A 22500-nucleotide genomic window follows, 5' to 3' on the forward strand; every position below is an offset into this window, starting at 1 on the left:
GTCTCTCCTCTGAAGCCACCAGCTCTGGAACAGAGTACCCTGGAGGTACCACCGCTATCAATGGACCTGGTGGATTTGGGCACCAAGATCCTCCTCCACCTCATCCCAGGATCCCTTCCTGATACTGCTATAAGGCAGCACAGCAGGAAACCCAGCTAAGGGGCACTGATACTCACTTGGAGGTGGGGAGTGAGCACTGACACCAGCTCTGGGACCCCACAGGAGCCACCCCTCCACTCCCACACCTGCTCCTGGCTCCTCTGTGGTGGAGGCACCCGGTTGCACAACAGCCTCACGTGGGTGGGGGCGACGCCGGCCGCCACTCCCTGCCCGGGCATGAGTCAGGCGGCAGCAGGAGCCTGGGGCACCGGGCAAGGGGGGCCCGGCTGCGGGGGGCTCCCCTGCAGGCAAGCACTGCCCACTCAGGGCAGGCAAAACCCTGCCCAGCCTTAAAGGGGTGGAACTGGTGGTGGGATATGCTGTGACTAACTCCAGCAGCCCAGGATGGGGAGAACTTTGCACCCTAAAGCAGCCCGGGAGGACACAGCAGGAGTTTTTATAGATGTACATATCACATAGCTTCCTGGGGATCCCCAGAGTCCCTGCATCCCCTCCTGGGCTTCATCCCGCAGTGGATCCCAAGGGTCACAGTCCCAGCTGCCTACAGGGAGGAACCAGCACCCACGGAGATGTGGCCTGCCACTGTGTGTCAGCATGGATAAACCTGGGAGACGTCCATAGGCACCCTCCACCTCTCCATAGAATATTTTTTATATATACATTATATATATATATATATTAAAATTACATTTCTCTTTACAAAAACAATTCAACAAGGGGCCAGGGGATGGAGCCCATTGCCAAGGCCAGGGCACAAGCACCCTGGAAAGTCTGTGGCACTAGGCAGGGTCCCTTTTGGGGTGTCTCCACCCTCAAGTGGGGGCTCAGTCCAGAGTCCTGCAGCAGGCTGTGTGGGTGGAGGCAGCAGGACTGGCCCTGTGGCGAGATGCCTGTTCCGGATCCAACACCGCTCGCCCCATTCCCGCTGTCACCACCTGTAAGGAGAGAACAGGACATGAACTCAGGAGGGGTGATAGTGCCAGTCTGCCCAGAGCAGTGTGGCATAGAGAACAGCCCCTCCCCAAACCACTGATGTCCCTACTTCTGGCGGGTGGCGCTGTAGGGATCGAGGAGGTGGGAGCTGGCCTGTGCCAGGTTCCAGTCGAACATCTCCAGCACCCGCTGGCACTCACCACGGGACTTCAGCCCCAGGCAGAAGAGCTGCTCCACCTGCAAGGGGACATGGCATGGCCAGAGGGGTGACAGGGGTGCCACCGCTCTTGCTGGAGGCGGGACAAGGGAACGGGGGAGTGCTGTACCTTCAGGTACTGGATAGCCCGTTGGATGCTCCAGCCATGGCTCTGCAGGGCTGCCTGGCACTCCTCGGTGGTCACACCATGCACTGTGTCCTGCACCTGGCGGGGAGCTTGTCATCACTGTCTGCTGCCACCCTTGGGCAGCAAGAAGCCTGTGACTGAAGCAGGGGACCACCGGGGCTACCCCCATCCCTGGTTCTCTCTTCAGGGAGCACTATTAACCTGGAGCTGGGATCATTCTCATCCATGGGGTCTTACATCTTTCCTAGGCTTGGGTGGGCCACAATATCCCCAGCCTAGAGAGACCAAGGGGACCACAGCAGCAGCCACTTCCTCTCCCCAGGGCCTTCAATTCCTATTTTGGCAGTGCAGTGACATTTATGTCCCCCTGCACATCTGGGGCTTTCTTTTAGCCAATCCCCTTGGGTTGAACTTGCAGAAGCTGAGGCACAGGGTGGGGAAAGCTCTTGCCCAAGTGAGCCCATGGCTACTCTTGCCCACGTGAGCCTGCTTTTCATGGATGCTGGGGGATGACACTCACCAGCCGGATCTTGTCGGCAGGACGGCAAACATCTGGCCCATCGTAAACGATCTTCTGGAGGCTGCAGGAGGCTTTCACCAGGCACTTGGGCCCAGGGTTGCTGTTGTTGGAGGAAAAGTTGGCCTTGCAGTCTGGCAGCGGCTGCTGCACCATAGGACGGACGGTGGCTGTGGTGACCTGGCGGGACGCTGGCACTTCCTCAGGGCTTTTAGCCTCCTTGAAAAACTTCTCATACTTGTCCAGGTAGGCAGGGCGCTCGGGCAGCAGGTAGTAGTGGGTGCTGCTGACCTTCTGCCCATCCTTCACGATGGGCAGGATGCAGGGTCCCTTGGAGCAGTCTTTGCCCTGCGCCTGGATGACCTTGGGGGTGGCGTACTTAGGGTCGAGGGCGAAGCTCTGTGTGGTGGGCATGGGCTTCCCTGGTGAGGTGGAGAGGCAGGAGCAGAGGGCAGCACGTTGCTGTGGGGAGCCCACCTGCAGAGCCATGGGGCTGGGTGTCCTGGAAGTGGGCTGGGACAGTGGGTCCCGTGGGGGGATCTGGGGTGGCCGGTCCTCCTCGCCCCCCGAAGCTGGGGAAAGGTCTCCTGACCAGCGCCCAGGCTCATTGCGGCGAAGGGGCCGGGGCGGGATTGGGACACGGGGAGGGATCTGGGGCTTGTCGTCAGCCGGAGCAGCTGGTCCCAGAGGGACGTTGAGCCTCTTCATGCACTCCTGCTGCAGCTCCTCAAAGAGCTCAGTAGTTTGCGTTATGCTGGGCTGTTTGGTCTCCTTGGGGGGCAGGAAGAGGTTGTCCTCCAGTGCTGGTCCTCGCTCACCCTCATCCACAAAGCCATAGTTGGTCTTGCCCCGGCGGCTTGGGGGGCTGGTGATAGAGCAGACCTCAATATCATCCTCATCCTGTGCCACATCATCATAGGCAGGCGGTGGGGGCAATGGCCGGGCATCCCAGTCCACCACTGGTGTGGGGTGGAGAGGCCGAGGTAGAGCCCGTGTGGGGCTCTGTGGTGGCGTCTTGTCCAGCAAAGAGAAGGCATCCATGGCCAGCTTGGCTAATGACGGGGCTGTCAGCTCCCCCACTGGAGAGGGGCTACCCTGGGGCACTTCCTCTCCAAAGTCAATGAGGGTCACCTCGCTGCTTGCCGGCCCCTCGCTTGCCAGCCGCCCGGGTTGCCGCTCGCCCACCTTGGTGCCCGGTACTCGTGCTGATGGCTTGGCCGGCCGCAGACCCTTCCCTGTGCCTGGCTTCTTCAGGCACAGCTTCCGGAGACCCCCTGGCAGACCCTCCTCCTCCTCACTAACTGGGTCGTAGCAAGGCTCTAGAAGGTGACAAAGAAGGATGGTGAGGGTCCCAGTACCCATCCCTAGGCTGAAAGAAGGGGCATCTGCATCTCCAAGCCCCCAAACCACCCCATAGTTTCAACCCTCTTTGGTCCCAAGGCATACCAGGGCACCTGCCCCAGGCCACTCAGGTGGGAGAGAAAAGAAAGAGGGTGTGAAGAAAGAAGAGCAGCACACAAAGCCCAACTTACTGGTGAGCAGGACGGTAGGCTGAGGTGGGCGTGGAGGAGGCTGCCCTGCAGAAGAGAGAACCCAAGAGAAGGGAAAGCATAGTGTGAACACAGAAGCGGCAGCCAGAGTGCTTGTTAAAGAGGTGCATGCTTTGTTATGCCCCCCTTCACTCCGCACTGTGGAGCCCAGCTGAGGGAGGGGACAAGGGACTTGGACGAAGGGCAGCAGGGCAGAGTCCAGCCAGGCAGAGCCACCAGCTGGCCACGCTGCTGGCAGTGACCTATGGCCAGGTGACAACACATCCCATCACCCCAGCTCCCCCCGCTCTGCAAAAAGCAAGTGCCAGCAGAGAGACAGAAAGGAGAGGGTCCAGCCCATCACCCCAGCAGCAGGGATGGGGGCTTTGGGCAGCTGATGGCTAGGAGGATGGAGAAAAGCCACTCACTTTTAGCCCTCCCTGGAAGTTGTGTAGGTCTGGCAGCACTCGGGTCCACACCTAAAATATCAGGAGGGTCCATGGGATTTCCCAGGTACAGCCTGTAATGAGAAAAGAGAGTGCCTGGGAGTCAGCAGGGGCCATGTGAGATCCCTCGTTCCCCATGCTTGTGCTCTGGGGCGCAGCTCCTCCACCACACAACCATGCCTGGTGAGTGCTGGGGCAACACACCCCAGAGGCTTCCAGTGTTACTGCACAGAGCCTGGTGCCATCCCAACATCATCCCACCCATCTCCGGCTCCGCGTGCATCTGTGGCTGCCTGCACTGTGCCCGGGGCACTGCAAGCAGGGCACTGTGTCCAAGTGCAGCATGTGGTGCCAGGCCAGCCCTCCAGCCCCAGGGCGATGCTGTGCCCCAGGCAGGATGCCCCGGCACCGCGTGCCGGTGGGTGCCGGGAGGCGCGGGCGAGCCGCCGCAAGCCGGGGAGCCGGCGGGAGCCGGCGCAGCCCCAAGGCTTGGGTGTGTGCCGAGCTCGGTGCGTTCTCGGCAGCCCGGGCAGCACGTACCCAGCGCCGTGCCCACGCAGTGGGCGCGGGGAGACCTGCCGGGGCACGAGCCAGATCCGCGCGCACGGTGCCTCGGCTCAGCCTCGGAGCGCCGCCGGCACAGCCCGCGACACAGGGGTCAGGCTGGGACTGAGGGCACCGGCAGAGCTGCCCCAGGCCTGGGATAACAAACAGCCAGGATCACGATCCCAGGGGATTGACTGAGCCTAGCGCAGGAGCTGGCCCTACCCCCAGGAGCTTTCCAGTTTTTGAAATCCTATCCTGTCCCCTACCACACTGACCTCCCACATCCCTCCAGCCTACTGCTAGGAGAAACCCCCACATGCTCCCTGCCAAGGCTCTCCTGCTCACAGTTACACAATCAATCCCACCTGGCAGAGAGTATGTGGGACATTGGAACACAAGCACCCAGCCCCCCTTCCCCCAATCACAGTTCAGCCCAGATGTCTTTTGATAGAGCAGGGTGGAGAAAAAAAATCATTTAGGTGGATTTTTTTCATGTTTTGATTCTCAAAGAGACTCATGCTGTTAGAAGCGTGGGGACAGGCTGCAAGCCGCGTGCATTTAGCAGCCCTGAGACACCCCAAAAGTGTTTTGGGGTAATGTGGCCACCTCTGGGGTGGCACTTACTGATATCTCCCTGCCCCCAGGTCTCCCCCCGGAACAGCCACAAGCACAGCAGCCCCCCCACGTCCCCAAGCCCATTAGTAGGAAGATGCAAGGAAGTTAGTCCAGCTGCAGGGACCCTACCCATAGCCACCATTCCCAATAAAGCAGGGGCAGAAAGAGATGCTTCACAGGGAGAGAGGGGGACAGTAGCCAAGCCGCGTCTTGCTCCCGAGCCCAGGGGGCAGCGGGGAAGGGAGGGAGCAGGCAGAGGATGCAGAGAAGACAAAAAGTTTCTTACTCATCAATTTTATCGGGAAACCCCCAGCAGTGCTGCGGGTTGGTGTCTCCATGGCCTGTGTGGATGAAGCTGTTTTTAAGCGGCTGGCTGATGTCGTGGGCTGACAGCCCTGCCACCGAGGTCACCGTGTTTCGGGGAAATTGGCCCACTTTTAGGGTCCGTTTATTCTGACCCCGCCACCAGTAATTTTCGGCCCTAAGGAATAAAAAGGACCTTGTTACTGATGAGGGGATGGGAGGTTGACACGCGCCTGCCCCAGTGATGGGGAGGAGGCAGAGTGACTTGTCCAATTGCACGAAGGCAGACGGTGGCACAGCCGGGAAGGGACCCTGGGTGCCCAGGATCCCAATCCTACACTGGCAGTACACTCTGGCTCCCACCCCACATGGTCCCTACACCTGGTGGTACTGGAAATGCAAGTAGTGGGGAACAAAGCTCCATGCTTTGTCCCAGAAGATATGCCCCTTCCTCCTCCTTGCTGCCTCAAGTGACACACGAGCCTTGTGGAGATGCCTGCACCAAGCTCTTTGTCATCAATCCCTCTGTACCCCCCATCCATTAAAGGATGGCACAGGGAATATGCTTGGTGTCTGATGGGGGACCCAGTGGGGGACAGCCATCTGTGGAGTCTTCCTTGCTCCCTTCCTACATTATCAATGAGCCCTGTGCAGGCTCGTGTGGGAAGGGGGAGATTGGCAGAAAGACAGGTGGTGGGCTTAGGCTGTCAATCTTCCAGGAGCCACCTGAGTGGGCCAGGCCACCCTGAGGTACTGGTCCCCAGTGTGTCCCTGAGGAGCTGCCCAGGATGCAGCCGCTTCTGGGTGGGATGAGGTGGTCATCTAGCCCAGAGGGACTGGTGGGGAAAAAGGGATGGGGCAGGGCAAGACATCCCAAATAGGGTACCCCACCCAGCACCGTGCCAAATAAATGGCGGGGAGGGCTCCGACCATAAGCTACCCCCCTGCCTGTCAGGGCCCTCCACTCGCCATGGGCAGGGTGTGCTGTGGGCAGGGGGCAGTGGCAGCGTGGCTGCCAGCCTGGCGAGGCTGGCACGGGCCCCGCAGTTTCCTGAAGTCACCTGTGAGTCACCCCCGGCCACCAGCTCAGCCCTTTTCCTGTTTACCCTCCCGCTGCCGCCAGCCAGCCGCCTTACTCAGCGTCGGGACCCCTCGGCAGAGCCCAGCCGGCACCGGCCATGCTCCCTCACCCGCGGCAGCCTGGGGGACGTGGGGGACCAGCTCCCTCCTCGGGACATCCCCTCCACTCGCCCTCCCCGTGCCCCTCACCGCCACATCCCGACGAAGGGATGCTGCAGCCGGGCCATCCCTCCACTCTCCCTGCTCCCATGCCTCCACTCTCCCTGCTCCCAGCCTCGGTCCCACCGAACCCGAGCTCGGACCCCGGCACAAACCCGCTCCGGTGCTGCCCCGGCTCCTCTCTCCGCGACAGCCCCCTCCCACGAGCGGCTGGGTCCCCGGGGGGCTTTCAGGGAGGTCCCTGCCCCTGCCCACACACACGTACGCACACCCGGCGCCCGCCGAACGACAGGCAGGGGCTTGAAAAGGGGTGGTGGGTGTTTACGGTGCCCCGGGCGGCCTCGGTAGGGCCGGATGCGGCCCCCGGCAGGAGGCCCCCCCTCCCACCCGCCAGCTCTGCCCGGGCATCCTCACAATCAGGCGGCTGCTGCCGGGGAAACTGAGGCAAGGGGAGGGGGCTCCTCTCCGGGAGTACCAGCAGTCGGTGAGGCTTCTACCACCCCGCCGGCTGCTGAATCCACCGCGTGTGCCCTGAGTCCGCACCCCCAAAACCTACCCACCGGGGGTCACCAAGGACCGGCGTCCCTCGGGGTAACTGAGGCAGGGGAAGCTGCACCCCGGCTCTACTCCACTCCCGGCAATTCCCGACCGACGGGCAAGCTCCAGCCCCTTTTCCCGCTACATCCTTCCCTCCGGGCTCACCTGGGGCTGGCGGGGCGGGGGGCGCGGACCCGCAGCGCGGCCGCGATGCGGCGGCACGGACGATGTAGGCGCTCTGGCGCGGCCGTACCGCCCTCCGCCGCTCCTTCCCTCCCTCCGCCGACGCTGCTTCCCCTCCCCTCCCCTCCCTGCAATTAAACCGCCAGACCCTGGGCAAGAGTCATCCCCGCGGCGGCGGGCCGGGAGCAGGCGGTCCCTGCAGACACACAAACCCGGCCTGATTCACCCCGGGCTGTGACTAACCGCGGGAGCCGGCCCGGGGCGGGGGACAGGGAGGGACGGGGACAGAGCCCTCCTCCTCCTCCTCCTCCTCCCCTCGGGGGTGGGAGGCCGGCTCTAGTGCGAGCACACCGAACTCCTTTGGGAGGTCTCCACTCTCCCCCAGCTCGAAAGTGACAGCCACATCGAGGGATAGGGATGCAGGGACAAAAAGGCCGCCTACTCCAGTCCCAGGTCCCTGGGGCAGTGGAGGGGGTGGCTGTGCCCTGGCGTGGTCAGCAGGGACCAAGGAGCCACAGCACAGCGGGTTCTGCCAGCATAGCACCAAGTCCCACGGTGCCTCTCCCAGCCCGATGACAGCAGCACGTCTCCAGGTGCTGGCGGCACGTCCCCACCACTATCAGCAGGGAGCGGCCCTGGGGCGTGCAGTTTCCCGGGGCAAACCCACGGGCACAGCGGGTGAGTCAGCAGGGATGGTGCCGGCAGGGCTGTGGGCAGTGTGGGCAGGGCTGTGGCCCCCACACCAGGGTGGCCCCACGATGCTGTGCTGCCCACAAACATACCAGCTCTGCCCACTCGTGGGGTACACGGCCAGGTGTGCTGGGGGCAGAGCCACCCCTTCCCCTCCCTGCTTCCCATAGCTCTGCCAGTGCCCACAGTCTCCCCATTCCCTGTCCTGATGCAGGCTGGCAGGCAGTCCATCCCCCCTCTACAATGCCTGCCACCCTCCCATGCAGTACCTGCCCTCAATGACCGTGATGATGTCGTTCATCTGGATGTGCAGCTTGTCCGGCTCCTCAAAGTCCTGCAGCGCTCTCATGTCGGTGGGCTGAGCCTGGGGGAGAGGTGGGTGAGGATAAGGGATGCAGCCCCCCATATCCATCCTCTTTTGAGGCCAGGCCAGCCCCAAGGACGGCAGAGAGGCCCCAAAAATGGACGAGACAGTATCACCACTAGTCGCTCCTCAGCTGTTGCATCCCTGGGGTGTGTGATGGCAAAGCAGCAACCAAGTGCTTCCTGCTGTGACCATATCACCACCCTCCACCTCCCAGCCTGCAGGGCTACCTGGCCTGAGCTCCCCCACCTCACCTCCCACCTTGGCAACATTCTTAGCTCTATCCATGCTTGAGCAGAGCTAGCAGGACAGGGTGCTGGGGCTCCTGTCCCCCTCCCCGCTCACCCACCTCCACCAAGAAGTCTCGCAAGGCCACGAAGGTGGGCCGGTCCTCGGGCTTGTGTGCCCAGCACTGCAGCATGACGTTGTAGATGTCCTGGGGACAGTCCTCAGGCCGCGGCAGCCGCTCACCCTCTTTGTCTATCTTGTGCAGGATCTGTTGGACAGGGTGTGCTGTCAGGGTGTCCCAAATTCCCCTCAACACCAGCAGGGTGAGGTGAGGGGGCAGGTCCCGGCTGGACACCTACCTGGCTGCCATTGAGGCCAATCCAAGGCTCCTGACCATAGGTGAACATCTCCCAGAGGGTCACTCCAAACATCCAGGTGTCACTGGCATGGGAGAAGGTGCGTGTCTTCAGGCTCTCAGGAGCACACCTACAGGGGAAAGGACATGAGCATCAGAAGGCCATGGGTACTGCACCTCCAGGTCTCCCCCTTCCCAAGGCTCACCAGGCAAAGGGGACTTTGCGATGCTCCTGCATCACATAGTGATCATCATTTTTGGGCAGTGCCCGCATCAGCCCGAAGTCCCCAATCTTGACGAGCTCATTGGAGGCCAGCAGGATGTTGCGGGCAGCCAGGTCGCGGTGGATGAAGCGCTTGGACTCCAGGTAGGCCATGCCCTTGGCCACTTGGATGGCATACTGGCACAGGGTGGAGATGAGGAAATGGCCCTGGTTCTTGCGCAGGCGGTCCAGGAGGGAGCCCAGTGGGGCCAGCTCTGTCACCTGGGCCATGGGATGAGGACAGCAAGCAGGTCAGTCCAGGGACACCGTGGTTGGGCTGGTTTCTTATGCCCCACTGGGGATACCAGAAGAGGACTTGGGGCCAGCCTGGCTTTGCTCATGCCATCATACAGGAACCCCACACAGGACTATCACTGGGGTGCGCCCCAGCCTCATCCCCCCACACTCACCATCTTCATGGGGTGGGAGAGCACCACACCATACAGGCGGATGAGGTTCCTGTGGTCCAGGGAGTGCATGGCATTCACCTCCCGGATGAAGTCGTCCAGTGCCTCTGGCTGGCTCAGCACATCTGTCTTGAGGCACTTCACTGCCACATTCAGCTATGGTCAAAGCAGGGATGAGCTCCAAAGTGTGTTCCCCTGAGCGTGGTCCCACTGCCTGGCTCCCCACCCCCCCCAGAACTGCCCCTCACCGTCTTGCCAGCAGGTGTGCACCACTCGCCGCGACGCACGACCCCGAAGGAGCCGTCACCCAGCTTCTCAAAGATGGAGAGGTCCCGCTCCCGCACCAGGCAGGTGAGGGAGTGCTGGCCCCCAGCTTCGGGGGGGGGTGGTGTGGGAGGCTTGCGGAATGTACTCTGGGGCTGGGGTGCCAGCTCTGACTCTGGGCGCTTCCCACTGAACACCTGTGGGACATGGAGGAAGGTGAAATGTGGGCATGGAAAGACCCCAAGCCCTTGGGTCTGTAAGTGAGAAGGGCTGGCACAACCCTTTGCCTCAGCTGTACACACTAGAACTTAGCGATGATCCCTAACTGGTGGTAACCCAGAGAAGGCTGGTTGTGGGAGAAGGCTCCATCCATCCTGCTGCCAGCATACTGAGCTGTGATTCCTATGGAGGGAAGAGGTTGTTCCTCTTACAGCACCTCTGCAGCAGTTCCCCAGCAGCCACAGCAAACCAGGCCAGTAGCCAGAGGGCCCTGGGCACTCCTTGGCCAGGCTGAGGCCACACAATGTGCCTGGGCACAAAGCCAAGGAAAACCTCCAGCTTGGGCTGAGTGTGGTGACACATCCCTGCAGCGACGTGGGCTTTGCAATGCGTGCTGGCTACCACCACTCAGAAGGGATGGGCTCTCCTGCCACCTCCCTCAGCTGGGACAGATGATGTGCCCCATGGAACAGGATCCATCCCAGTCTTGATGCAGGGTGTGCAAAGGCTGGGCCCAGCATGTGTCTGGGGTGGGAGGTGGCATTTCTGCTATTTGCTCGTTAATAGAAGTAGCCTTCTATTAAAAGCCCATCCTCATCATGTCCCAGCACAGACAAGACATGCAGGGGAGAGGCCATGGCCCAGTGCCCAGCTGGCAAACTGGGCTCTGCCAAACTCTGCTCTTCTAGAGTGCCAGAGGTGCCAGCAGTACCAGCTTGAATGAGATGGTATCAGGGCATATATGAGCATCCCAAGGTCTCCTGTCACAGTGTATCCCAGCCTGCAGGTACAAGGCTTTGCCCCTTCATTGTGAGGCAGCAGGCTGGGCAGTATCCTGGGCACCACTGCTGCCCACAGAGCTGGCTGGAGCAAGGCTCTCTGGGTCACTCACTGCAAACAAGTTTCCTGACAAAGAGGCAAATAACATGAGGGGAATTAATTTTCCAAGCGCTGGGGTAACAGGGCTGTCCTTTGCTGGGAAGTGACCCAGGGGCCTGAGGGGGACTGGGGCACACACTGGCAGGGTCACACCACAGGCAGGGCATGGATGGCAGGTGCTTCCACCCATTTCCCTGTCAGCCTCCAGGGATGTGAGAGAGCCAGGCACCCTGAAAGTGTACAGGGAGGGGTCCAGCTCTTCCTGTCTGCCTCAGTTTCTCTGCCACACCTGTCCCTCTCCCATCCCTACCTTGCTCATCCAGGATTTCCGCTTGCACATGGCTTTCCTCCGCTTCACTGCCTCCCACAGCCGCCGCTGGCCTGCAGGACACAGGGACACAGTGACTGTCACAAGCCAGTCAGGGTAGGGGTGCCCTCCAGCCCCATATGCTCCTGTGGGCTTCCCAAAAGATGTTGCACATCAGCCAGGAGTAAGGGGAGAGATTTTGGGGGGATGTACACACCGGGGCGTCCCATGCCAATCTTCTCCAGATCCTCATTTTTGACGTACTCGAAGTGGGAGAGGCGTGTGACGTTGAGCTCGTCTCGGATGCGCAGGAAGTACTGCTGCAGCTGCAGCTCGGTGAGCAGCTCCAGCAGCCAGTCCGTGCCCTCCTCCGCCTGCATGCTACAGCTCAGCCTCTGCTGGGACACAGTATCGGGTTGGGGCAGCCCTGCTTCACTCCCCTCTGCCCTGTCCCCACCGGGGAGTCACCCACAGGAGCTCAGAACCAAGGCTGGGGTACTGCTGTGAGGGATATTAGTGGAGTCATCTCCTGTCACCACCTCTCTGGTGGAGAGGCACTCCAATCAGCACGACCCCCGAGATAGGAAGGAACCCCCAGTCTGCCTTGTCCTGCCCACAGAAACACCAGCTCACCCCTCCATTCCAGCACAGGCTATCCCCTGGCCAGGGGCTCCAAGGACATAGGAGGAGACAGAAGCTCAGGACAGATGTACCTGCCAAATTCCCTCTGCTCAGCTGGAAGGGCTGAGCAAGGAGGTGACAGCTGTCCTCAGCAGGGACAGCCACCTTGGCACCCTGGCATGCCCACGCATCTGGCTGAGTTGTAGTACAGACTGACACTGAGTCTCCTCTGCCATGGGTGGTGGCACCTCACTGGGCAGACACAGGGAAGGGGCAGACACGAACATCTGGGCCTCTGGAGGGTCCTGTTGCTCCGGTGCCAAGGTACAGAACACCACAGTGCTGCTGGCATCAGCCCCCAGCCGTGCCAGGACACAGAGAAGAAGGGCTGGATTCCCTCACTCCCCCCACACTCCCCATCCCTGCCAGTTGTCCTGGCTCTCCCCCACTTTAACCACCACTTTCTGGAGGTGACATGGCTCTGCCTCCTCCTGCTGAGAGCGGATGGGAGGCTGGGACCCGCCATCCCAGCTCTACAGCGCGGCAGTCCCCTCCATCCTCTCCTCTTCCCTGGGAGACGACATGGCCCCTGGCGTCTTCACCCGCTGCGCTCGGCTGCCTCGGCCGAGACACCGCAATTACAATCCTCGGCACTGGGCTAAAAATAAGGCGGGCGCGGCGAGCAGCTGGGCACGGGGGCGCACGGGGGCATGCAGGGCCACACGGGGCGAAGGGAGCTGCGGCTCCCCTGCCCGCAGGCGACGGGGACAGGGTGACGGCCAGCGAAGGGTCTGCCCGGGGCGAGGGTCGGCACTTACGCGGTACAGGCGGAAGCGGGTGAGGAAGGGGAAGGATCGATGCAAAGCCTGGAAGCGTCGCATCCTGCCTGGCTGCCAGCCCCTGGCACCGCTGATGTCCCTTCCCCGGTGCCGGCGTCCCACGGTGGAGCCCGCTCACCGCAGCCGGGGCACCCGCAGTCCCTTCATTTGCGTTACAGAAATGTCCCCTGGGCTCGACAGACCCCGCTGGAGCACACAGGGGGTTCGGGCTGTCCGTCGGCCGGACGCGGGCTGTGGCTCTGCCCCTCCTTCCATCCGGCTCTCGATCCTCTGGCCGGCCGGCCCTCCCCTTCCCCAACGCAACGGGGCCGGGGCGGGGGTGGCGGCAGGCAGGGCTGGGGGTCACTCCCCTGGCTGGAGCCGCTTCCCGGAGACCCCTCGCCGGCAGCGGGGCTCGCTCCCGGCCGCCTGCCCGCAGCGCTGCCCAGGAGGGTTATTTTCAGCCGGGCTGGGACGCGCGCCCAAGGGGCCGGGCTCCCATCAATGTCCCGCTTTCTCCCTTGTTCGGCGGTCGGCAGCAGCTGGGAGCCCGGACCCCCGCTCCCATTGCCATGGAAACTCTCCCCGGCCTTGGGAAACGCTCCCAGGCCTCAGTTTCCCCCCCAGGAAGCAGGGAGGGAGGGAGGCAGAAGAGACATCCGGCTCTCTGCTCCCCAACCGAGGCCACAGGCATGATGCCAGGGCGATGGGCACTGCGGGGGGAGTTTCTGGCTCGGCGAACATATCCGCTGCCCAGCTGCCAGACCCCACGGGGCTCTGCCGTGGGGCACCACCAGCACCCTGGGGCTCGCTCCCCTTCCCTGGTGGGACTGGCACCCAACCCCGGCACCGCTGTCCGCCCGCGGGTTCCCCAGGGAGAACAGCTGGCCATGCTGGCAGCCACAGCGTGAGAGAGGAAAGACCCACAGCAACCTCTGGACACAGCCCCCGCCTGCCTGGCCCCTCAAACCGTGGCTATTGCTGTGCCATGGGGACAGCTAAGAGAGACTTAAGTGCATCCACAGGAGGAGTATCCGCTGAGATTTCCACTGCTACTGGGATCCCAGCTGACACCCGGCAGCAGAAGCACCGGGCACAACAAGCCCATTGACTGGGGACAACTGGGCACAGTGCCCTCGGCACCAACCTCTGCCACGCGCCAGCTTCCCCCATCCCAGCTCAGGAGACACCAGGGTTGTGGGGTGCCATGCCTTGATAGAGCATCACCCTTATCATGCAGAAATGGCACCCACTGGGATTGGAATCCAGTGCACTGCCTCCTGCACCCCCAAATCCCAGGTGAGGCTGCCCAGTTCAGTGTTCACATCGGGAGTACAGGTTTCCAAAACGGAATTGGAAACCCAGCTATGCACATCATGCCAGGGGAGGTTCTGTGCCTCAGTTTCCCTCTCTCCCATACATCCACATGCACCAGGGAATGATCCTGCAAGCTCCACTCTGAGCTGGACAAGCAGTCCTGCCAGTCCTCCCATCCTGAGGCGGGGAAGTCACAAATCCCTTAGACCCGTCGCACAGGCGCTGCTCGGCCCTGGGTGCGCTGCACGCCCCTGCCATGCACACCCATCCCTGCAGCGCCGGGGATGCACCCTACGTGCACCCAGGCTCATGCACGGTGCGCGGTGAGGACGCTCACGTGCAACCCGGGACCACACAGAAGCAATCCCCCCGCGCCTCCCGCCACCTGCACAACCGCAGCCGCCCCCCACGCGCGTCCCCTCCGCGCCCCCCCGAGGGTGCTGCCGCCCTGCCCGGCCGCACGTGCGCAAACACCGCGGCACCGCCGCCGGCTCCGTCCCGCTCCTGCTCCCGCCTCCGCCCGACGCGCACCTGGAGCCGCCTGCCTGCCCCCTGCGCGCCCACGGGTGCCCACCCCCGCCGCGGCATGCTGGTCGCCTCCGCGCTTGCCTGGCAGCGCACACACCCGTCCGAGCTGGCACGTGTGGGGGGCCAGTCCTGCCACCTTTCCCCCTTTTCTCCCCCTGCTACAACTATCCCTAATGGCACCGCAATACCTGTCCTACACCTCAAGCCCCCTGCACCTAGACGTTCCCCACATCCATGCAAAGCCTGACATCCCCCAGAGGTACCCCCACCGTCGGGTTGCGGCACTGCAGCTGGGGGACGGTATCCCCCCCCCCTTCACGAGCTGTGCCAGGCTTGGCTGAGCCTCGCTGCCTCACACCATTCCCCCATGCCTGTTTCCCCAGCAAGAAGCAGCAGGCGGCCCCCCTCCCGTGGGTCAGGATGGGAGCAAAGCCGAGCAAGGGAAGGGTGTCATGCTGCCCGGGATGGTGTGGGGTACAGCACATTCCAGAGGGGAGGTGCCATGCAGGGACCCCCTGTGCTTCATGTCAGCTGCCAACCCATGCCCATCCTGGGTCCATCAAGCTCAGCCGGGTGTCCCCCGCTGCTCCCCTCTACCGCTTCCCCCGCACTGACCCGCCGGCACGGCATGCTCGGGGCGATGTCCTGCCGTGGGGGTGGCGTGGGCCGCCTGCTGCCCAGCCGCAGGGCCCGCTGCCCGGTGCTGTCCGAGAAGCTGTGGGGCAGGGGGCCGTGCACCTCCTCCTCCTCCTCGGCGCTGCTCAAGCGCTGGTAGTCGCATCTCTCGCCCATGGCTGAGGCGGCGGCTGCGGCGCAGCGGCGAGCGGGGGGCTCTGCGGAGACGCCCGCGTCTGCCTGGGGGCGGCGAGGGCTGGAGCCGGGTTTGGGATCACATGGCAGAAAGTTGCTGCAGTTCCGGAAAACAGCGAGAGGGTGAAGGTGACCGCGACAGCAATGGTGGGGGTGGGGGGGGGGGAGGATGGATGGAGGGATGCAGACGAAAAGGGAAAAGAGAAGGGGGGCAGCCCCTTGAGCGCTTGTCCTCACCCCAATCCCAGCCTGGCACCACTGTCTTCCTCCCGGCGCGGCAGCCCAGCCGCCCACCTTCTGTCCCTGCTCCGGCTCCTGAGTGGAGAGGTGGTGGCATCGCCGCCAGCGCCGCGCTCGCAGCCCCCTTCTCCCCGCGCCCCGGCACGGTGCACCAGGCAGCCAGGAGGAGGAGGAGGATGAGGGGGGACCATCGTCAAGCAGCCGGGGCTCTATGGCAGGCAGGACGGGTAGGGAGGCACCTGCAGAGGGATGGGGGCTCTGGCGCTGGCAGTATCCCCAGCATCCCTCCCGCTTCCCTGCGCAGCAGAGGGGGATGGGATGCACCGGGAAGATGGCTGCTCCGCAGCGACCGGCAGCGCTGGCGCAAGCACGGCACGGCCGGGACGGCAGCCAGGCCCGGGGGGTACCGCTGGGATGGGGGTCCGAAGGCCACGCCAGGATCAATCCTCTCCCCCCGACCCCTCGGAGGGGGCTGGGGGTCTCTTAGACCTCTGCCACGCGCTGCTGCAGCTGGCACAGCCCCCAGCAGGAAGCCAGCCCCCTGGATGGGGAACCCCCACACCTGCACATCGGGACTGGCCTGTACCCCAATGCCGCCTAGGCACAGTCCCTCTCCCAGCCTCCGGACCAGAGCTGCAAGCAGGTTGAAATCGGGGCGGGGGCGGGGGGTGTTGCTGCAGCCCCCTCAAAGACCCCTGTCACCTGCCTGTTCTTTGGGGTAAAGCAGAGTCCCCAGGGACCAATTTGCTTCTCATGCCAATACCACAGGGCATGATGCTCCATTCTGACCCCCACGATCCATCACTGTTCCCTCCACGGAGCCCTGAACACCTGGTAGCCAAAGAAGTGACACCAGGCTGTCAACGTGCCAAGGCAGGGGGCAAGAGCTGTCCTGCCCCCCTTTCCCCTCTCCTTGCTCCAGAGAAACAAATCCCCCAATCCCGGTGGGCATCTGCCTCGGCTGAGGGGCCGGGCGGGGACAGCCTCTCGGCGACTCCTCCTGCCATACCACGGAGGTGAGCTCAGCCGTGAGCCGAGGCGGGCCGAGCCTGCGGCGGGGGAGCAGCGAGCCGCCCCCGCGCACGGCCCGCCGGCGTCACCGCGCTGGCACGCCACGGGACGGTGACTGATGCACGTGCTATGCCACCTTCCCTCCGGAACCAGCCGCCCTGTGCTACCCCAAAACCCTCACCAGCCTGCCCAGTGAAGGCGTTGCTGTGGGGATGCTGTCCCCACAGCCCTAGGCATGGATTTGGGTCACACAACCACATGTCGGGTCCTCCTGGCCTGCCCAGGCTTAATTGACACCAAAATGATTAGGTAGCCTACAAGGGGACAAATGGCATCGTGCCCTGCCAGCCTTGACTCACCTGCCTTGAATTCCCACCCTGCGGGGGGGGGTCTCACCACAATGACAACCACTGGATGGGGTGCACTGTCTTCTACCCTCCAGGGTGTGACAGTCACACTGAACACAAGGTATCCCTCCCCTCTGTGGGGACACCGGTGCTCCCCAGCCCTCTGGGACACCACACATGGCCCCACATCCCTGGGACCAGTGTCACATCATCCCCCACGCCCACCACCCCACACAGAGGGACCCATAAATTGGTGGGTCCCCAAAACAAGCTTCCAGAGGGGGGACAGGATCCCCTACTCACCTCCATCACATCACCCTGCTCACTGTCACAGCCCGCCCGCCACCTTCCTGCCACCTTCCTGGCAGCTGTGTCGCCTGGAAGTGATCTCACTGACTGCGGCGGCAGCAGCCGCACCGTCACCCCGGGCTGGCTTGTTCAGCCCTGGCAAGGCCCCGAGGGCGGCCCCAAATTGTGGTGACACACTCCCCAGCCCGGCTGCCACGGCGCAGGTGTGCAGACACACACATATCCACGCGTACAAACACACCCCCTCCCACCACAGGCAGGGCTGCCGCCAGTATCCTGCCCACCCGTGGGATGCTGCTGCCACCCAGCACTTGGGGACTGTCCCCAGCCCCTCCCTGGACACCCCACCCCACGTACCCCCATACCAGTGGGTGCTTTACCTCCCCCGGTGCTGGCACCTGATGCTGCTTGGTTGGCTGGATGGAGCAAGCAGGACGTCTTGGGGGGCCAGCACGGAGGGCTGGTGACCCCCGTGGCAGGGGTGGCCGGGGAGGCCGAGGTGCCAGGTTCCTCCTCGCTGCCACCTCTGGGCTCCCAGAGCCTGGACCCATGGCCTGATCCTGTCCCCTAGCACAGAGCATCCCCTGCTCTAAGCCCCTGCCTGCAGCAGTGGCTGTGCGGGAAGGAAAGACAGACGTGGGGGCGCCTCCACCATCCAGGCACAGCCCCAATCCCCTCCCTAAGCCTCTTTTCTCTGCTAAATCCGCTCCGCAGGTCGAGCTGGGGCGGGCTTAGCTTGTCTTGCACCTCCCAGCTCGCTGGCATGGGCAGCAACTGCTGACCCCATAACTGATCCCCATCTTAGCCCCAAGCTCTCCCACCAAGGCAGGGTCACAGTGCAATGTTTGGGGAGGCAAACATGCAAAGCAACAGTCCCTGGCACCCTCACTGCTGGGGATGTGGAGAGGGCAGCAGGCTTGGCATCACTGAGCCCTGGCATCACTGCGACAGTAGGGACCCTGTCACCCTGCCCTGACGCAAGGCTGGTTTGTGCCTGCTGGTGCCCCACACTGATCTCACCTGGGCCACAGGGTCAGCACTGTGGGGTCCCTCAGCAGTGCCAGCCCCAGTGCTGCAGTGAACTGGACAGTGTGTGAGAGGGCAAAAACGTCAGTGTTCAGGTGACCCCGGTCGCAGGGTCCCCCTGGGGTGAAGTGGGAGAGCTCAGAATGGGCCTTCCTGCCTGGCACCCCTGTCTGTCCACCCCAGACTTCCTGGGGGTTAGGGTATGGGAGTCATGACCCGCTCTGCCAAGGCAGTTGGAAGAGCATCTGTGGACTCAACCCCAGGTGAGCTTTGCCCCTGTCCAACTGAACCCTCCACCCTGGGGGTGCTGCCAGCAGTACCCTCATCTCCACCCCAGTACAGGATGTGTCCTTGGGCCAGGCTGCAACTGGCACAAAATGAGTTTGCCAAGTCACCACATCCACACAGCAGCATCTCCCCTTTGGACTGGGAGCAGGTGAGTTGGGACTCCTAGAGTTGGAAGGGGGGGATGAAGGCTCAATCCCAACAGTTCCCCAACACCAGAGCAGCACAGCATCCTGGCCAGACCATTCAGTCATTAGCACTAACTGACAGCACCCTAATTAGCCAGGCTGTAGCTCGAACAGTGGCCCTCTACCAGGGCTGCTCAGAAAAGGGATGGAACAAGATTTTCTCCTCTCTTCCTGTCCTGGCAGGGGCTGTGTATGACACAGAGCCTCCTCCTGCCCCCCAAAACCCATACAAGTGGGCAATGCCCCCCAGGATGCTTTGTCCCTGACAGCTACCATTCCTCGTGGACATTAAAGTCAAAACCCAGGTGGCTTCAGAGCCAGGATGGGACCTCTCCGGGGGGAAACTGAGGCACAGTGTCAAGTCTAGCCTGCAGTTGGTTAGGACAGGGCTTGGCTACAAGTTCACAGTAGTTCATGGTCCCGTGGGGGCTACTCCTCTGCTTATGAGAGCCCCTCTTGCCCAGGGGAGCCACAGTGGGACAGCAGGCTGGCAGCTGCCTGGGGAGGAGGAAGGCAACGCCAGCCCCCCCAGCCATACTCACTACACCCCACCCTGCACTAACAAATACCTGGTTAACGAGGCTCCAGTAGCTCCAGGGGTTGGTAACAGGTTGCACAGCCTGCACAGCCCCCACCCTGCACCCCCAGGCCTCGGCACGCCCGACGGGGGATGCGGAAGCTGCTCCTACCCCCCACTCCCTGCGGGGACCAGCGGGCTTGGGGCTGCCAGAGAGAGCAGGGCTGCAGCTGAGGATGGGGGCGCAGACCCGGGGTCTGTCCTGGACCCTCTCCCTAAAGAGGTGCCTGGTAGCAAGACCTGCTCAAAGACACCCCAGGTGAGGCAGGTCCTGTTTTTAAGAGACTTTGCAAAACCCAGAGCCCAAAAAAACTTTGTTCAAAGCTTTACCCTGAGCCAGCTCAATGAACAGCTGAATAAGAGGGGGGAATGCACAAGCTCCACAGCCCACAGCACCTGGCAAGAGGGACACCTTTGCAGGGTGTCGAGCCGGTGCTGGAGCCCAGCGGCTCCGGGACACCCCGGCGTTCCCGTAGCACCAGGGACGTGAGGGTGTGGGGAAATGCCAGCGCCAGGCTCTGCCCCAGCCTGTCCTGCCCAGACAGCCCAGCCCCAGCACTGCCGCCAGAGACAGTCCCCGCCTGGGTTCCTCTGGCCACCTCCAAACCTCCTCCCCACCTGCTGCTTCAGAGCGGGCAAGAGGGGGGGGATCATGCTGGGAGAAGCTGAGCAGGATTTGCCTGGCACGGTCCTCGTCTGGACTGTCATCACCACCTTACCAAGTTTAACTTAATTTTTTTATTAAAGAAACGGTAAAACCAACAAAGACCAAAAGTACCCAACAGTCCCGGACTGTTCAGAGAAAAATTGCCACAACACGGCTGGACACAGCCAAGGTGCTGCATGCTGGGCCGGCGGTCAGAGGCTCCCAGCACCTCACTGCTGCTCGGGATTTCGGCCGCAGCACAACAACCCGAGGCGCGGGGCTGGCCCCGAAGGACAAGGATCCTCTGTTCAGTGCCACAGCTCCCACGAGCCCAGGGAAGAGGAAGAGCAAAGCTGCCTTTTCTCCAGGAAAAAAAAAAAACAAAAAACAAAAAACCCAAAAAAACCTTCCCCCAGCTTCCGCTGCGGTTTAGGAGAGTTCAAGGGCACCAGGCACCCACTCACTCCAGACCCTGCTGCCTGCTCTGCCCTGGCAGCTGGAGCAGGAGGTCGGGCACGCTGCCGGCCGGGACTGAGCAGTCCCGCAGTGCCTGGGCACGAGGGCAGCACCGCAGCTCGCAGTGCTGCGGGGCACGGAGCCAGCACACCGGCACACTCACATGTCAACCGGGCAGCAGCACAGTGCCCAGCCCTGAACGCCCCCTGCCCCTCGCAGCACCCCCAACCCGGGGGTCGCGCCTCGTTCCTTACCTGTGCGCTCACCGCCACTGCCACCGCATCCTGCGCCGGGTCTGCAGCGTCACCGGAGGGCGAGGACGGGCACGGCGGCGCTCCAGACAGCCAGCATGCCGGGCGGGACGAGCCCGCACACCTGCCGGGGCGGGGTGCGACGATCGACGGCGGGGCCGTCCGGGACGCGGCTGGGATCACCCCCGGGGCAGCGGGCACCGGGCACGGGCTGCGGCCTCACACCCGCGCGGACCGCCTGCGGCTCGGGCGGTGCGCCGGGGTCCGCGGGCCGGGGTTGCCGCCGGGGTGCTCCTGCTCTCCCGGGTAGAGCTCGCCCTCCTCCTGCACTCCGCCGCGGGCCTCTCCCTCCTCCTGCCGGCCACGCCGCACCCACCAGCGGGAGCGGGCCGGGGGGCTGGCCGCGTCCCGCCGGCCGCCGCCGCGCTCCTGCTGCGCCCGCCGGGCCAGGCCCTGCTCTTGCCGGACCCTGGGGCCGTGCTCCTGCACGCCGCGCACCGCGCCCCGCGCCCGCCGCGCCCCGGGGCTGCCGCCCGCCGCCGCCTCCTCAGCGCCCCGCGCCCGCCGCCGAGCCCGCGCCGCCCCCCGCTCCCGGGGCCGCCGCGGCTCCGCGCCCGGCTTGGGGCTGCCGAGGGCGGGGACGGGCCCGGGCCGCTCGCCCCACTCCTGCAAGCTCGTGCGCTCGCCCAGCGGCACCCACTGCCACCGGCCCGCCCCCCCGCCGCCTCTCGGCTCCCCGCCGCCCGCCACCAGCTCCTGGCCGCGGGGCAGCGCCCCCAGCCCCGCCTCCTGCACGCCGCGAGTGAAGCCCCCCTGCTCCTGCACCCCCGGGGCCACCCCGCCGCCCTCCGGCACCGCCGGGCTCAGCCCCCCGCCCTCCGGCACCCCCGGCGCCCCGCTCGCCCCCTGCCCCCGGATGGTGCACGCGGTGCGGGCCCCGCCCCGGCCCCGCACGCTGGGGAAGCCCCCCCGCGCCGCGCCCCGGAGCTCCGGCTCCACCGCCCCTTCCTCCCCTCCTGCCCCCCGCCTCCTCCCGCCGCCGCCGGCAGCCCGGACGGCCCCCGACCCGCCCCCGGCCCCGCTCTTAAAGGAGCCGCCCCGCCGCTTTACGTAACGGCGGGGGTGAGGACGGACAGACGGACAGGCGGGTGGATGGATGAGCACGGGGATGGACGCGCGGACAGACGGACTCACCGCGGAGCAGCGCCAGGCCCGGGACCGATCCACTGCGCCGGGGACGCGGGCTGCCCTGCGCTGCCAAAATCCCCGCTCCCAGGTGCGTTGGAAGGGGCTGCTCCCCGTTCCCCCTGCCCGGCCGCAGCAGGGCCCCGCAGCCCCGGCCCGGCCTCTCGGGACACTCTGCACAGTTACCGCAGGGACAGAGCCCTGCCAGGCGCGGGCAGGAGCTGCGGGAAACGACGTCCTTCCAACAAGTAAATCATCCCCGCGGGAAGAGGAGGGACCAGAGCTATGCCGGGACAGCCCATAAAGTGCGAGCTGGGATCCTGGAGAAGCTGCCACTCATCCAAATAGTGCGACTTCTCGGGATGTGGTGTTTGTAAAGTACAAGATGAGACCGGCATCAGGGAGGGGGGAGGACAGCAGAGAGAAACTGAACTTATTTAAATGGAGAGCCCCAAACCCGTATGGTCTCACCTGAGCAGGCCTCGGCGCTGAGGAGGCAGGTCCTGCCCTCCCCGAGCTCCCCGGGGCTCTAAGCAGGATCAACACCTGCATCTGCACCTTGGCCCACAGGACCTCCAGGATGCTGAGGGGCAGGGAC

The 22500-nt window shown here is 63.9% G+C and overlaps 1 protein-coding gene across 8 annotated transcripts; it reads right to left on the reverse strand.

The window, feature by feature from the left end:
• Positions 1-753: 753 nt before the first annotated feature.
• On the reverse strand, positions 754-21930 carry TNK2 (tyrosine kinase non receptor 2). 8 transcript variants are annotated; one of them, XM_079315229.1, is made up of 17 exons: positions 15619-16536; positions 15187-15478; positions 11505-11682; positions 11291-11361; positions 9867-10079; positions 9622-9774; positions 9156-9433; positions 8954-9080; positions 8716-8862; positions 8272-8366; positions 5337-5531; positions 3872-3963; positions 3447-3491; positions 1918-3233; positions 1380-1475; positions 1163-1290; positions 1021-1055 (listed from the first exon to the last, which is right to left on the reverse strand). In XM_079315229.1, exons 1-17 carry the CDS (start codon positions 15810-15812, stop codon positions 1049-1051), a joined length of 3627 nt encoding a protein of 1208 aa, XP_079171355.1. In that variant the 5' UTR covers positions 15813-16536; the 3' UTR covers positions 1021-1048. The 8 variants fall into 8 exon arrangements, with proteins under 8 accessions (XP_079171357.1, XP_079171355.1, XP_079171361.1 ...); XM_079315235.1 differs by lacking the exons at positions 15187-15478; positions 15619-16536 and adding an exon at positions 21912-21930; XM_079315233.1 differs by lacking the exons at positions 15187-15478; positions 15619-16536 and adding an exon at positions 20721-20854.
• Positions 21931-22500: the final 570 nt, after the last annotated feature.

This window comes from Erithacus rubecula (genome assembly GCF_903797595.1).
Source record: "Erithacus rubecula genome assembly, chromosome: 11".
NCBI classification, from domain to species: Eukaryota; Metazoa; Chordata; class Aves; order Passeriformes; family Muscicapidae; genus Erithacus; species Erithacus rubecula.

Coding starts and splice junctions, on each gene's coding strand:
- TNK2 (XM_079315229.1), bottom strand. CDS start 15,812: ATGGTCCCCCCTCATCCTCCTCCTCCTCCTGGCTGCCTGGTGCACCGT. Junction 8,367..8,715: donor TGCGAGACTTCTTGGTGGAG/GTGGGTGAGCGG, acceptor CCTCTCCCCCAG/GCTCAGCCCACCGACATGAG. Junction 1,291..1,379: donor GGGCTATCCAGTACCTGAAG/GTACAGCACTCC, acceptor GTCCCCTTGCAG/GTGGAGCAGCTCTTCTGCCT.